Below are 16,588 nucleotides of genomic sequence, written 5' to 3'. Positions count from 1 at the left end.
AAACACAAGTTCTCTGGATCACAAATCAGAGTTCTCTTCCTCTGAATGTGTGTGTGTGTGTGTGTGTGTGTAGACAGCATGCCTGCCTGCACCAACGTTATTCAAATTGAATTGGGTTTGTTAGCCATGCGGTAACCATCAGCTATGACCACCAATGTATACCGTGTTAACTGGGAGGAATTACGTAGCATCGCTGTGTGGTCTCCGCATGTGTAGAAGTCTGTCAGAAACTCTATCAAAGTGAATTCCAGTTCTTCGGTGAAAATGGTTGGTCGTCATACAAAGTGGTTGAATTAGCTTGGCTCTCCATCCCGCTAAGAGAAAATGTGATCAATTTCTCTCCTGGTTTATTGCTATTGGTAATCTCTAACCCAAATTGCCCTCTGTTGCAGTTTGTGTATCAGCTATTTGGAGTGGATTAATGTGAGTCACTGGTGGTGGCAAGTGTTCAAATCAATGTTTATTAATGGTTTCTTTAAGTGTTTAAAGATTAAGTCATTAACATATTGATGAACTTTTCCCAAGTTGCCCAAGGAGAAATGAGCCTTTTAGTGGGGTGGCTGAAACCAAGCCAGTTTCAACACTGAGGTGGAGAGTCAATGTTTTAGCACTTTGTTTTAGTACTTTCGTTTTTTTACATTAGTATTGTTTCTGGGGATTTTGTCAGTTTTTGTTATTTTTTTGAATTCTGTACTGCAGACTGAACATAGTTAACAATGATCACAAAGATTTCATCTGTTTTAGAATTGACTCATTGCGGATGATGTGTAGCTTTTAGACTCCATATCCATTTACCTTTTGGTAAGAAAGTACCTTGGGTTTATCTATTGTCATAGCGTCTGAGATTATTGGGATAACCCTGTTACGTTGAATCAACGCCTCCTGTGTGCCTTTTAATCCAAAAGCCATTTAATCCCGACGACGGTGCCTGCGCTCCCAGCAATACCGTCAGTCAGGGTACACTCACTCACTCACCGCAGATTGATTTTGCCATTCGACGACGACCCGCCACAGCCCTTTGGCTCACCATGGTAATTCCCTCTGGCACCTGATAAGGTACCGATCCATAAGAAATCAATTGTAATTAGTTTAAGAGGGGGGACTTGGTTTAGGGGAGTCTGCACTCTCTTGTTTTTTTGTCTCCTTTTCTCTGCAGTCGTTCGCCGTATTTGTTTATTATTCAGCCGCCAGTCATCTGCACACCTGATATCAGCTAATCTCCTGATTATTAAGTGGGGATTATTGATGGAAGAGGGACAGCTGTATTTTGTTCTGTGCTCCTATCAAGGACATGAGGCTCCATTTCTATCTATCTTCTGAATAGTTATTTTGTTAGCACCCTCCCTCTTCTTTTTTAAGTCCCCCCGCTGAAGAATATGGGAAAATGAAAGGAATATGACTTCTATTTCTTGTCAGGATTGGCTGCTCAGTGCTGCCTTGTGGGAACCCTGTTTTCTCTAAGGCAGGGGAGGTGTGTGTGTGTGTGTGTGTGTGTGTGTGTGTGTGTGTGTGTGTGTGTGTGTGTGTGTGTGTGTGTGTGTGTGTGCGCGACCGATTATGGGGTGTTATAGGGTGGAGGCAAAAGCGTTTTGTCTTAGGTTTTTTCTTTTTTTTCCATCTCTGCATGCTGAAACCATTGGAACTTCATACATTAAATAATAATAAAACTATTTGAAAGTTTCCAAGAGCCTGTGGATTGTGTATTAATGCTAGTGATTTTTTTCCCTATATAAATGAGGAGGAAAGAAATCCCCCAAACTGTGGTTAAATCAGGTGAATGGGGTTAATGGGGACATCCCCCTCTCCTCATTTTGAATAAGGCCATTTTTTTTGCCTTAAGTGACAAGTTTAAGGTAGTTGCACTTGGGTTTAGAATTACAGTTAGGTTTAGGCATCAGGGTTAGTTCTCAGTTTAGGCATTAGGGTTTAGGGTCTGATTAAGATGAGGCAAAAAAAAAAGGTTGTGTTAGTGAGGTTAAGTTGAGGGTTAGTTTTAAGGTTTGAGGTGATAGGGAAAATAGGGAATACTTTTTGTTGGTCCCCACAAGGATAGAGAAACAAACGTGGGTGTGTTTGTGAGAGAAGGAGACCCCCCCATTTTAGGACTGACGACTAGCTGTCAGTCTGACAAATGTTACTGTCGTTGAAGGGAGGGCAAAGATTCGAAGTGAGGCTACAAGGTGACAGCAAACAGACACAAGCGAAGTTGAGCGAAGTTGGCGAAGTAAAGTCATTAACATGTTACACTGTCAGAAACGTTAACAGAACTCTCTTCCCCGGCCAAAATCCACTGCTACAACACCTCATCTCTGGCCATTGATTTCTCCCGCCATTTATTTTGGCGTTTTCGGTTCATGCCCTGGGCCCCTGCATTTGAAAGTTGATGCTCCTGTTTTTAAAGGGGGAATTCATGCATAGACTACTGCTCACTTTTGTAGTCCGTCGCGGGTTTTATATGATAAGCTTTTTATTTTTTATTTATTTTTTCTCTTTTTTTTTTATACGTTCAAAATCAATATGTAATCCTGTGCAGGGGCTTATCCCCTGGACTGGGCCATTTGTGGGGCTCTTTGAGCTTTGTTACAGGTCTTCTGGCGGCTCTATGCCACAGATTGATTAGGTGCAGTGCCAGAATCCTATCAAATGGCCAGCTCTGATGATGGTGCAAACTCTTTCAGGGCCTCTAGTTGACTGGAACTGGAGATAAGGCCGGATTGGCAATTCCCTCCCCTCCTCTTGTACGACTGGGTCGAGAAAAAGTATAGTGTAAGTATATGTTGTAAGTAGGAAGATTGTGTTGTGCTCCAATTGCACTTGTGTAGCTGTTTTCAATATTTGGAATTCGTCTTGTCGTTCGGCTCCTTTCTCCTCTGCACAATTTCAGGGCACACTCAAATACTTCCATCCCAATGTCTACACAACATGGGAATGGATCAGCTGCCTGTAACTATGTTTTTCATTGGTTGTTCAATTTCCTTTTCTGTAATGAACAAAAGGGTAAATGGCATTTTTAGTTTTTGTAGAATAAATCTATTTTTCTCTCTCTCTCGCTCTCTCTCTGTCTCTCTATTTCTCTCTCTGTCTCTCTTTGTTAACAAGGTAACCTTGTGGTTAAAAGTGAATCCTTTTTAGCAGCTTATTGTATACAATGAAGGGGCAAATCCACTTGATATAGAAAATGGCCCATTCTTCAACAACAGTGTATTTCAGAATGACCTAAGTTTTATATAAGTAGTTGGCCTTCTAATGAAGCATAAAACTGAACAGGCAATTTTGTTATCATGATAAAGACTTCCCTTGTCTGTGTGGAATAACAAGTGTATCATTTTATTTTCCCCTGAAGATTTATTTCCGTCCAAAGCAGAAGCGCTGAAATGACTCTTTTCGATTCCAAAACCCAGCGCGCTTGTGTGAAAGTCATTTTAGGTTCGGTAAATAGACACCCAGGTACCTTTTCCCCTAAAGCTTCTGAGAAATGCTGCGTCGCCTTGAGTATATTTTCTCCCCTCTTTTTTTTTTTTTTTTTTTTTTTTTTTTAGTGTGCAAGGGAGGGTCACGGGGAACTGAACCTGTGCATTCTTGTGTGGCTTGCCAACGCTCACATGGTTACCACTGGTGTGCATTGTTAGGGATATCTGAATGAGCACTGGCCATGCAAGTTTTAACGTGATTGCCCGGGGGCAGTAGAGTGAAAGAGAGGAGGAACAGAGTGAAGGAAAGAGGGGAGGGGGGAGAAGAGACTATAATCCTAAAAGGATTGGAAGTTGCCTTACTCTTTGCTCAGCCGCCCCCCCCCTTTCTTGGGGGGTTTTGGGGGGGGGGGGGGGGGGGGGGCTGCGATGGGGGTGGTGTTATATAGGGTTTGGGTTGGTTGGGTGACTGTGCCCGTGAGATCTTTAAGCCGGTGTCTGATTTCTCCCTTCTGCTCCTCATTTGTTCTGCCGTGTCTCTCATCATTCCTCCTCATTGTTTACCTTCCTAATGAGAGGGGCGGGAAGGCCAGCCCTGGGATGGACAGCTACATGCACCCCTCTGCTCTCCACCTCGCTCTTTTGGCCCTGTGCTCTTTCTCTGTCTCCGTTATCTTTGTGCTCTTTCTTTCTCTCCCACTCTCTTTCCCTGTATAAGCATGCCTGCATCGTGCCTGTAACTGTATTTGTCATATACGTATTTGCTCGTTGTTCCGTTAGCTGTAGCAACTTATGGGAGGAATAAGGGTTTAGTGCCTTGCTCATGGGCAGAACAACCGATTTTTGCGCATTGCGAACATTGGTTTACTTGTCAGATCAATTAGGTTAACGGCAGCCCTTCTTCAATTGCCCAAGTTTTTAACTCCAATCTTCAAGAAACATCATGAATGAGGGCCTTTCCGTTGTTCCTGTTTAGAAATGTGCGTGGTCCAAGAATCTAATTGCAATGTAGTCTAATAATTTTATATTAGCCTTGTATAATGTGGATATTTGCATTTGTAGAGCTGTGAATTATCTAGTATGGCAGTATTTATTTCCCATGGCAAAAGTGTAAGCACCAACAGGCCAAAATGTTTGTTCCTTTTCAAAACAAATTCTATTTAACCTATTTAATATAGTGTGATACAGCTAGGACCAGAAGTAAATGTGACTCCAGGTGACAACACATTTGTTTCCAACATTAGGGCTGTTTTCCTAAAGAAGTTAAAAACGATTTGTATCTTGTTTTTTTATACACAGGTTTTTGTGATAAGAGGATAATCACCGCCTTTCTTGTCAGTAACATGCAAATCAACATCATCCAAAAGATTATTAATATTATATTATTATATTATTACTAAGAATTAAGGAAGGTTTCTATAAGGAAAAGGTTGTGCCTTATTAAATATCAGAAAAAAAATAGTTACCCTGTCGACATTCAGTCTAGTACTAATTTGGTGATATAATCCGCATGAAAACAGCTCCCAATACATGGAAACCATTGGCTGCACTTTGCATTACAGTTGACAGTCAACTCCGCTCACATGATTGCAACAGATATCATAAATTAAACTGGTCCCTTCAATTCCTGTAGATCCATTGCACCTCTGTTTAAGCCCTGTTGCTCAGTCTTCCACCATCAGACATCACTATGAACCTGTGGACTTCCACTCTCACGGGGGACTTTGGGGACTCCCATTTTTCTGCTGAAGTAGTTTTTTTGGCCCCTGACATATTCGATGACATTCCAAATATTGCTTTTTGTGTATTTTAATAGAAATGTTTGGGGGTTTTATTTGATTGTGTATATTAGAATGTATTTTATCCATGCAGTTTGTTCATACCTTAAAGGTGGCAGGGAAACATCTGTGTATCGTTTTTGTTTGTTTGTCTGTATCCCAGTCTGTTTTATTCGTTTCTAACTAGTCATGCTCTTTTGCCCAAGCTACAGGTAATGGTAGTGTGAATGAATGCAGAAAGATCCTGGAACCAAGGCTTAAGTGACTACCCTTCACTCCCCCATTTAGTGCCCATGTGAAAAAGAAAGTCAGTAGACAGGCCTTGTGCGAGACTGCATGGTGCTCAGCCTTAAAGGGCCCATTTGTATGACTTTTACTGTAGTATTAGCATATATTACCAGAAGACATCTGCAGGGAAAGTTTCAAGTTCATGTTTAAACATTTATTTTCTATGTGCCTGAGATCTTTCCACTTTATGGTCAGTACGTATATCAGTTTGCATTTATTCTTAGTCCCCTCATACTCACTTCAGACAGTAGCAGTACTCTTCCCCCTCCATAAAACACCCTGGACTAGCTAATGCCATTCCGGTCTTGATCAGTAAGGGAAGAGGAGGGAAAAAGTCTGTCAGGATTCGACACTTGGCCTCTTTAATATCGTTCAGATGCATCATTTGCAGTGGAGGAGAAACCATTCATTTTGTATTTGAAATCTATACGCTACTTGTTGATTAGCTGAGTAATATTTGAATTACTCTCATTAACTATTCTCAGGGGATTATACATTTTCATTTATACCTGTCAGATTTTAAATCCCCAATTGCGGTCAATTTTTCAATATTAGAAATGGCATGCATGCTGTATGATGATCAATGGTGTTCTGTTGGGTGCCAGTGAATGCCTATAGCTTAGCTAGATAGATGGCTTACCTGTCTGACACCCCAGTGCCCGGTTAAAGCCTGGCGTGCCTAGGAGGGCATGATGCTCGTGCCTCCATTGTGAGGACATTGGGTGATATTTCAGCCCAGAAGACTAGATCTATTGAAGACAGTACCATAGTCCCCGGTCCCAGGTGTTTACAGCACAGTGTCTGGCAGTAGACTATCACAGCACATCCCTCTCAAACTGCTGGTCACGTGATGCCATCTAGCACTTGTAGTGCATGTCTATGAATAGGCCTGTCAGACATATGTGCCTCATAAATCAAATGCATTTAAGTAAGCCTTAGATTATCAATGGAAAGGATGAAACTATCAGTGCAGTATTGCATTGAAAATAAACATGGATGAGCCTAACAAGAATGCTAGTGAAATGTGTTTCGAGGCTGTCCGCATTCCGCACAGTCAGAAAGGTTTTTGTCTGTTGATCTGTTTTAAGGACTCTGATTTTACTACGTTTTTCCCACTTACATTTTAATAAGATATGCTATTAGCCTAACATGTAATATGTTGCCTTATGGGCAGGCTATTATCGCATTATTTTATGGGCCTACAATTTAAAGGATTAGAACACACAGTGCTTAGCATCTTAGCAACGATCCATTCCTTAATGAGTGTGTGTGTGTGTGTGTGTGTATGTATGTATGTGTATATATATATATATATATATATATATATATATATATATATATATATATATATATATATATATATATATATATAAAATACATAATTCATGTATTTGAAACTGAGCATGGTTTAATTGTCCTAGTATGTATTGCATCCAGTAATTTGAGTCTTCACTTAAAACCTACATATAGCCTGCCCTGCATTTATTTCCACTAAATAGTGCTGAGATTAGAATGTTGTGATTTATTCAGAAAATTATTCATTTGGCTAGACTTTTACAACACAATTGAATCTATAAGAATGTGTTGATGGAAAGAATGCATGGCAGCAGGCTTTCTAATAGGTATTATCATGCAAGCATAATAGAGGTTTTTACTTCTGCGGTCAGATCTGTCCATTTTAGCTCCGTGAAAGAAATGTTACAGCTCCATATACATCGTGAATATAGTAATTTGAAGCCTTAATTTGAGTTTGTAATGTAGTACTTAGGTACGTACTCTATTGATTCATTTTGTGGAAATCTGAATACTTCATTTTATATGTTGTATTAGGTTTAAGTCGGAGAAGCAATGTTTAAAATTTTATTGAATGAATAGCCTGTGTGTTAAAATAGCCTACCTGTTTGATTATGCATTTATATATTTTTATTTTGAAAACACCATTATTTCGGAATCTGCAGTTAAACCTGTACATATGGAAATCTCTTAAAATACAACATTTCGTCTCTATATATTCGATCAGCCTCCAAGTATTACATTTTAGCCTACTAGTCTCCCACAAGAGTTCCTCAGTGAGGTGCTCGCCTTACCTGTTTGTATTTCCACCATTGCGTAATGCTTCAGTTTACGGGTGTATCCAAAAAAAACGGGAGAGAAAAAATGTCACTCAATCCTTTACAACACCGATCATAAAACATAGAAAGTAGCTTGGTTTTATTTCAACTTCAAAATTAGCTGCTGTCTTCTCGCGCAGAGGCCTATAGCTGTTGCACGGTACTGGGTGTATTTCTGTAAGAGCAGATTGCCCCCTGTGTATTGCAGATGTGCTAGCTTTGAAGTTAGTCGCTATACGGCATTTGCAGGTGTTGATCATTGGTGAAATTGGCAAAGCCCCGTCCTCAACCACGGAGTTTTTAAAAGGACGGAAAGAGAGAATACCGGCTCCTTGTGCTCATGCTTTCTGACAACTTGGGGGATTTTATGCATCATCGTTTTAATAAGCACCGACAACATACCCGACCTTCTCCAATCCTGCCAGCTAAAGAGACAAACCTTACACCCCCACCCCTTGAGTTGCCCTGATCCCTGGCTTTACGGGCTTATAGCATTAAGAAAATTCTACTGCAATTTGGGATTAGGTCCAATACTCTTGCAACAATGGGACCTTGCTATTTGATATCTTGATACTTGTGTGCAATCGATCACTTTGGTTTTTACAGAATAGGCCTGTAGCGGTACAAAGTTTCAGCAAATGTCTGAGATTAGCTGGGAAATGTATCCCTATTGTATTATTATAATTCTACTGGAAAACGCATTGGTCTTTTTTGGGCCTGACAAAACTGACAACTGAAATTGACTTCACCATTGGAATTTATCTTATTTTTACTTTAGTTATGACCACAGTCTACCATGAAAGAAAAACGCACATAATTGTGAATTAATGTGAAAAACAAACCTCTTGTCATTTGAAACGCTCTTGATTCCATTCTACATTTTAGTTTGCCACGGTTAAACCCCTGTTTCGATTAGGCTATTCCAAAAATCAATTAACGTTTAAAAGGCCTTCGTTTAATATCACTTTTAGTTAACCGATGTTGTTAACATTATTTTGATATTAGTTCAGGAAACATTATTGCTGCTCCGGATACAGTTAGTTGGTTTTAAATTATGATCAACAAAACAGCTGCGGAGGCCGATCCAATACAGACGGACGCCTCATGAAGGTTTCAGCAATTAATCCTGAATATGAAACCACTTTTTTCATTCTTTATGCACATTTTGTGTATTGGCAGAAAAAAAGAATTTAGGCTTTTTATACCACATGGTCTATTTCACCTCTAGTTTAATTCATTTCAAACTTTCTTTGAGAGGAGAGTGAGAGACTCGTTTAACTGAACTGCACTATTATTCTGAAATGGAAATCCAAGTGAGGATTATCTCATTCATTAATATTCATGAAAATATATTACACGGTTAAATCAGAGGCTCTTCACCACTTTTGAAAAGTATTCCACTGTTATTAAAAAAATCTCCAATTTGTACATAAACGGCGGTGTATTCTCAAACAATTAGCCTATACAACCAAATTGACAACGTTGAAAGACACACAAGTCCAAATTGCATTAAATGGGAATGCAGTTTTTCTTGTTTTATTAATAATTCACATGCGTTACTAGAAAATGTATTACTTTTTAATATGTTCAATAATTTTAAATAGCATATAGGGCCTACTGTTAATTCATTGTAGCCTATATGGGTTGCATGTTTACCAGCTGGCTGTATTTTAATATTTGCCAGGTTGTTATATGTGCATCAAACTTTGGGAAAATTGTTAATTCCCGAGTTATTTAGGAGACAAGTAAACACTATATCACACTCTAGGTTAGCCTGCATGTTTAGTTTTTTTTCTGCAAATGCAAAATGTTGGCTGTTATGCACATTAAATTAGCCATGTAACCTACCACTAAATTTCAAGATTTCTAAAATTGTATTTGATTCTTATCAACTATAACTTTTTCAATTGTTGGCTCACGTGGTATAGATTTATTTTAACGTTTGAAGGGGAGGGGTTTACTTGCTACCCTCGCAATTGACTGGTTACCCCTGTCGCCCATAGTGTGGAAGAGCGCTGCGATTGGACGATGTGGGCGGTTCTGCTTGTATCTTATGTTCATAGAAGGGCAGGGTAGGGAGAAGGTGATCAATCTCTATCCGTCAACATTGGCAATCACCTTACCACAGTGCAAGACGCAGAAGATAATGCAATTCATTTAATTTTGTTTTCTTTTTCAGTTGAGAGAATTATTTCTCCAAAGCACCACTGGGTTCGATTTGGAAAATTGGTGCATTGATTTAAACTCCTTATTTGCAGTTAGCGTATGTCTCCAGCATTTGTGTGCGCAACTTATGGTCATCTCGATTTCAAGAACATTTCTTCATGTGGATATTTTTGATGTACGGGATCTTCTTGGCTTGACTGCAAATAACGGAAATAAGAAAACGGATCTCAAACGCAAGGTGAGCGACTCCTAAAAGTTTTCATTGTATTATGTATGTAGGCAATATCTTTCTCTTTGGTCTAAGCTTCTTTCCACATTGCCATTCATCATTTTGTTCGTATCAATACGTAGCTTCAGTTGCTATTTACATTATTTGAAAAAGACTACGAAGTTTGTGTTTTACGATGGCGTGTATCCTACATTCGGCTTATAAACTAGTATTGGCCTGCGTGTGCTCTTTGAAAATGTTCCTATAAATTCTCTGTCGTAAATGGAAGCTAAGAAGCTATCCAAAGATCTGAAAGTGATTTCCTAGTTGCTATTTGAATTTTTATTGCCCGTTATTATCCTAAATGCTGGGGTTATTTTGGTTTGGTTGTTTACTTATCCGAACGGGGAACAAAATCCGAGGCCTGTAAAATTATTCCTACCGAAGTTGCCAAGACAAATTGAATACGCTTGTGTTCCGTGTGTTAATTTATTTGGTTCTAATAACTTTTCCTAATGGTCTCCCCGGAGCTCTTATCTGAATCGTAATAGGGTTAATTTGCAAAGATTTGCCCCATTTACATTCTTCCTGTAGTTATGGAATACGGTAGGCTAAGTATTAACGCCTCTATAAAAATCCATCAGTTGGTCCGTGTCCACAGCATGGGCCCAAGTAGGTCTTTAGTGTCCAAATACATTGTGGCCGGACAATGACGTAAAAAACAACCTATTCTTTTCAACCTTTACACAATAATCTCCTCCCTCGAATTACTAAAATTGTTACTATAATGCCATAATGATTTGACCTGTTGGTTTCGATTGGAAATCCTTTATTTTCTTGACTTGTTTGTATTCATCTACTTTTGAGATTAATATTGTTATAAAATGTAATGACCAAAAAATATTTGAATTAGTCTTATTTTGTATAGGCCTATTCCCTAAAATAAAATATGTTATCAAATGTGGTCAAATTGTTTCTCTGCTAATCTCATTTATAGTCGGTTCGGACAGAATACACGCAAGAAGCTGTGGATATTATAAGCCTATAATAATTATTTCTAAAATATGTCATAAATAATTTTATTAATATAGCAAACATTTATAGGATAGGCCAAAGAGAGCTATTTGTGAAATAGTCTGTCTTGATGTGTCAGAAATGTGGTTAAATGGCCTACATTACCTATGGAAATAATACGGCTGTTGATTATGTACGCAGGCATATTTAATTTATGCAAGCTTTTTTGAAACTTTATTTGTGTGCTCAATTATAATCTTTTTAATTATAACGATCAAAGTAAATAATCTTATCTTGCAGGACTCTCCATGTACGAAAAATTTACGTAATGGTGAATGTAGGCTAATGTTTTTAACAGTACATGCAATGATCAAAACAAGGGCTCCAGAGGTTGCCCATAAGAAGTCATGCGTCAAATGGAAATTAATTCACGACTGGCGACAGATTTCATCCGTAATTATTTCTTTACTGTAGTGATGGATCGCTGCAACTAGAGTTTATAATTGATAGCGTTTAAACCACGTTAACGCGTCATGTCATACTTTGTTTGAAACCTTTGTAAACGGCTAATCTTTGGATTTTTGAAGGGGGAATCAGCTTTGATTCACTTCTGATACAGCGTGCATAAAGGTTTAGGCCTTTTTAGACTGTTGGAATATAGCAACCTTTTAAAATATAAAATATAAATTTCCTTTGATATTGACAGGCTATTTGGAAAGTATCAATTTAATGAACCATTTACCAAAATTAGTTTCAGAACGCACCATACAACTTAAACTAGAAATGTATTAACATGAATTGGCAAAGCAGGCTATGTCTCCGGTTCTTCATGCGGTTTGCAGAATTGACCTTTTAATATAGGCCTACTAAAAGTCAAAATAAGTATAATAAATATACTTGTTTTTTTACAATGTAATAATTTCCTTTTGCAGGATTTCATCAAGGGACTACAACACCGGGGGAATCGAACTGTTTCGCACGGACGTTGGTTTCCCCGTGTCCGTTTCTAGCATGATGTCATACCTAAAACAGGCCCCATACGGAATGAACGGAATGGGGCTCAGCGGTACGGCTATGGACCTCCTGCACCCATCCGTGGGGTATCCTGGTAAGCAAAATACCCAAATACTTCACAGCTGTGCCGAATTGGATCACCTGAACCTTTTATTGAATAGTTTGTGGTCCTTTTCTCATTAGGAAAAAAGTTGCAGGTTCTGTATTGCATGAGTGATTTGTACCCATGGATTCTTGAATAATATAACTTGCAAAGTGCTCATTAGCTTAGTTCAGCTTTAGTATCCCATATATATCCAAAATATAAGAATTGTTTTAACTTGATTGAAATTGAAACTTTAAAGCTATTTAAGAAATTTTTGAAAGAACGGACTGGAAGATATACACGTGAGAATAGTTTTCTATGCTCAACCTCATTTGATTTGATAAACAATGTTTTCTTTATGTTGTTTTATTATCAGATCGAAATGGCTTCGAAGAGTTTCCATTGACAGGTTTCTATTCCATTTCAGCGCATCCGAGGAAACAGCGGAGAGAAAGGACAACTTTTACGCGCACTCAGCTGGACATTCTGGAGTCCCTCTTTGGCAAGACGCGCTACCCAGACATTTTCATGCGAGAAGAGGTTGCACTGAAAATAAATTTGCCAGAGTCTAGAGTTCAGGTTTGTACAGATTTTGTACAATTGCAATTATTTGTTTGCCTGTGTTCGTTTTAACTTTTCTTGGGAACTTAAAGAACGGTGTAGTGCAAAACTGGACCCAAACAAGGCCCATTTCTGTACCATTAAATCAGTACTTTTATTGGCTTTTAATAAGTTTTAAAAGAGCTGTTTATCTATTTGATTAATATGAAATGCAGCCAAACTGAACAAAACAATTAATTAAATTTAAAATCTAAAAAAAAACTATGCGAGAACGTACATGTATCTGAACAAAAATGGTGATTGTAGTTGAACTAATATGTACAGCTCAGTTTAAAAAAAATATAATTCATTGTTCTGCTCTCACACAGAGGCCATCTTTAGAACTTATGAGTTCCCTTTTGAAACCGCGTGATAGCCTTTATGTAACCAGCTTTAGTACCCCTCTCACGGGCTTACTGCAATTATGGCAGCTTCCTCTAGAGTTTCACCGATTTAGCTGAGAAATGTGCAAAGTATGCAGGATAGGCCGCCAAGCTTGTAGAGAGGTAGCCTGGGAATTGAAGACGGACAGCATAACAGCTCCATGTCATTTCCAAGTATTTGCAATACCTAAATAAAACTGGGGGGAAATCAGGTGTAAATAAACAGTTGCTCTTATTGACACTGAAGAATATATAAAACTGTTCATTTAACTGGGCCTTTAAATTAGTATTTAATGAGTGGCACTCGCCTAAATAATACACAATAAAGTACTCTCAGGCAGAACTATCATTTAATTGTATTGCAAGTTGGCTTGACTGGTTTGACAAGTGCTTATTTGAGCAATGTTTTACAAACTTGTTTGGACTGATTTTGAAGTAGGACACGCGTGCCGTATTTTAAGGGTGACCTTTTGCCTCATTGCGCAGGTGTGGTTCAAGAACCGGCGAGCTAAGTGCCGCCAGCAGGCCCAGAGCGGAAATAGTGCCAAAGTCCGTCCCGCCAAAAAGAAGTCTTCTCCAACCAGGGAAAGTACAGGCTCGGAGAGCAGCGGCCAGTTTACCCCTCCGGCAGTGTCCAGCGCCGGTGCCTCTTCCTCCTCTTCATCCGCCTCATCTTGTGTCTCCCACCCCTCCGGACACGGGGGCCCGGGTCTGAGCAGCACTTCTACTTCGGTCACCGCCCCGGTGTCGTCCATCTGGAGCCCGGCACCGATCTCCCCGGCCCCCGCGCCGTCGGCAGTCCCAGACCCCGCTCCTCCCGCCAGCGCCTCCTGCATGCAGAGGTCGGTGTCGGGCACTGGAGGCACGCCCTCCTACCCGGTGTCCTACAGCCAGACGGCGGCGGCCTACGGGCAGGGGTATCCGGCCTCGGCGGCGGCGGGATCCTACTTCGGAGGGGTGGAGTGCAGCTCGTACCTGTCCCCCATGCACTCCCACCACCACCCCCACCACCCGCACCAGCTCGGCCCCATGACCAGCTCCTCCATGTCCGGCCACCCGCACCACCACATAGGTCAGACGTCAGGGCACCACCACCACCACCACCCCCACCCCCACCAGGCCTACAGTGGGGCCGGTCTGGCCTTCAACTCCTCAGACTGTCTGGATTACAAAGAACAAACGGCCTCCTCGTGGAAACTCAACTTCAACACCGCCGACTGCTTGGACTACAAAGACCAGGCGTCCTCCTGGCGGTTCCAAGTCTTGTGACTCCGCCCTCCCCTTTTCAAAGAGTTTTTTTTTTGTTTTGTTTTGTTAACGTTTTTTTTCTTCGTTTTTTCTTCGAAGCATTGACAAGTTAACTAACAGTAGAGACGATGATCAAACTTTTTTTAAGTTAATGTTTGGAAAATTATATTAATGCACAGATTAAAAAAACTGTCCAGGGGGCTTCTTCTTTGACCATTTTATGAACCTGCTTAGAACAAGCTTGTATTGGATCCATTCACCCAATTCTTTGGGATATCAAGGAATATTTTTCTACACATGAACTCCAACAAGCTAAGAGTATGTAGTTTTGAGTCAAAATTCCAGGATGGAACCAGATCCGTGTTATGGATTTTCCTTAAATATTCCCGATTACAACCAATTGAGGAAAAACACTCGTCATGGGATTTGTTTGAAGGAAAACAATATTGTGTTTGATTTATATGTATTTGATATAGCCCTACCAATTAGACATCATTTAAATACAAAATTGAAGATGCTGCTATCGTTTTCAATTTGCTCATATTCAAATGTTAATTCCAACTTGAATATTGTCCATTGTCTGGACATTAGTGTTGTATTTTGGTTAAATTGCAGCACTTGTTTATAAGGTCCATGATTTTGCTATTGTTCTTAAATGGAAAATGTGAAATAGACACGCAATGTCAGTATTCCAATGAAATTTTAAATGTACATTCGTGTCTTTATAATAAAGATTCTTAAAAAATGACATGGTTGGTTTCTCCATTGCAAACCACTTACCTCTCCGAATGGTGTGGCATCTGGCTAGTTTCTTTTACTATCAGAATAGGTCCATCCAAACTGGTGCCACTTTAGAACCATTTAAATCAATGCTCAATGTTTTGCACAATCATGTGACATATCTGCTATTACATGTTTGTACAACATTTTTGTTCATACACTGACCCTTTAAAAAAAATCTCTGAGATTCTGGCACCATAAAAATACCTTTTACTCTTGGCATACTTCTCATTTTTGGGATTCAAGTGTCATGATTGTACAAAACACACACAGAGTCTGAATTATGATATGATCTTTATACAGATGAGAGGAGTTTTCATTTTTATATAAGTGGTAGATACTCAAAATTACGCAACACATGTTGTTACAAACTTGTAGATGACAAATGGTTGTTATTTTGATGAAACCTTCAGTAAATAGTGTTTTCTTTAGATTATTTTTTCTTTAGATTATGCCATTTTATAGTAGGCACTGGGTATTCATTTACATTGAGTTTGAGGACTCAAATAGCACAAAAAACCTAGGCCTGCACATGCTAGTTGCGATACCCTATAGTTGTGTTCGCTGGAAGTTAGATATTTGATGTGGACATTATTTACAGAATGCATGAGAGCATTCGGTTTTTACATTTGTTGGTTTTTCAGAGTAAAAGTGTGGTGTATTTCCCAAGATGAATGTCTTTATAATCCTCAGCCACACCCCAATCTCCATAATGCATTCTCAGATGTATATCATGTTAACACTCCAAATGATGTTTGTTTATTTTGGGCCCAGTGATTTAATGTGTCTTTGTGCGTATTTTGGCTGCATAAATGTGTGGTTCAAAACTTTTAATGTGTAGACTAAATACATAAATATGCAAATATTTCCATAGCTATTTAGAAAACAAGCTTATTTTGTATCGGCAATTCCAACGCAAATGAGGAAACTCTGAAAAGAATCCCTCCAGCCTAAAGATGTGTTCTCCTTGGACACGCGCTCAAGTAAACTTCAGAGGGGTTCAATCAAAAAAGTCAGGTTAGCAAACATGTATCCTGGCATGCCCGGCGTTTATTTTTGCATGTTGACAGCAATGTATAATTGTGTTGATCCAAGACACAAAAAAGGGGACAAATCACGATTTTAATTAACAGAAATCCGAGCACTTGCGATGTTCCACACCACAGTGGAACAGCTGGACAAACAGGTTTGGGCAAACATAGTGGCCAGCAGGAGTAGTCGACACGATGTGTGTTTGCCTGGCTGTGTCCCACTGGGCAATGCCAGTATGCTGCCACCAATCTCCCCCCCCCCCCCACACACACACACACACACACACTCCCTCCTTCCATGCAAACACCCCTAGATTTACGACATTTGCATCCAACAAGAAAGAAGTACTAATCTCCGGGTCCATGTTCAAGGAATCAAGGCAGCTTGTTTTACTGACAGGTCCATATCCCGATCCTGTTTGGACATCCTGTCACTACAGCATTCAACTGCCCCTTTGTGTCTGGGAAGGAT

General features: G+C 39.6%; 1 protein-coding gene across 2 annotated transcripts; it reads left to right on the top strand.

Annotated features, from left to right (window-relative positions):
* The first annotated feature begins 312 nt into the window (after nucleotides 1-312).
* LOC105021530 (homeobox protein OTX1 B) lies at nucleotides 313-15,051 on the top strand. 2 transcript variants are annotated; one of them, XM_020049665.3, is made up of 5 exons: nucleotides 313-1,056; nucleotides 9,767-9,991; nucleotides 11,908-12,083; nucleotides 12,451-12,653; nucleotides 13,544-15,051. In XM_020049665.3, exons 3-5 carry the CDS (start codon nucleotides 11,987-11,989, stop codon nucleotides 14,324-14,326), a joined length of 1,083 nt encoding a protein of 360 aa, XP_019905224.2. In that variant the 5' UTR covers nucleotides 313-1,056; nucleotides 9,767-9,991; nucleotides 11,908-11,986; the 3' UTR covers nucleotides 14,327-15,051. The 2 variants fall into 2 exon arrangements, with proteins under 2 accessions (XP_019905224.2, XP_028978220.1); XM_029122387.2 differs by lacking the exon at nucleotides 313-1,056 and having other exon boundaries at nucleotides 9,677-9,991; nucleotides 12,502-12,653.
* The last annotated feature ends 1,537 nt before the right edge of the window (nucleotides 15,052-16,588 follow it).

This window comes from Esox lucius, chromosome 9 (genome assembly GCF_011004845.1).
Source record: "Esox lucius isolate fEsoLuc1 chromosome 9, fEsoLuc1.pri, whole genome shotgun sequence".
NCBI classification, from domain to species: Eukaryota; Metazoa; Chordata; class Actinopteri; order Esociformes; family Esocidae; genus Esox; species Esox lucius.
The sequence above is the reverse complement of the archived record's forward strand: the minus strand, read 5'-3'. Positions and strand labels throughout refer to the sequence as shown.

Coding starts and splice junctions, on each gene's coding strand:
- LOC105021530 (XM_020049665.3), top strand. CDS start 11,987: ATGATGTCATACCTAAAACAGGCCCCATACGGAATGAACGGAATGGGG. Junction 12,084..12,450: donor CCCATCCGTGGGGTATCCTG/GTAAGCAAAATA, acceptor TTTTATTATCAG/ATCGAAATGGCTTCGAAGAG. Junction 12,654..13,543: donor TGCCAGAGTCTAGAGTTCAG/GTTTGTACAGAT, acceptor CTCATTGCGCAG/GTGTGGTTCAAGAACCGGCG.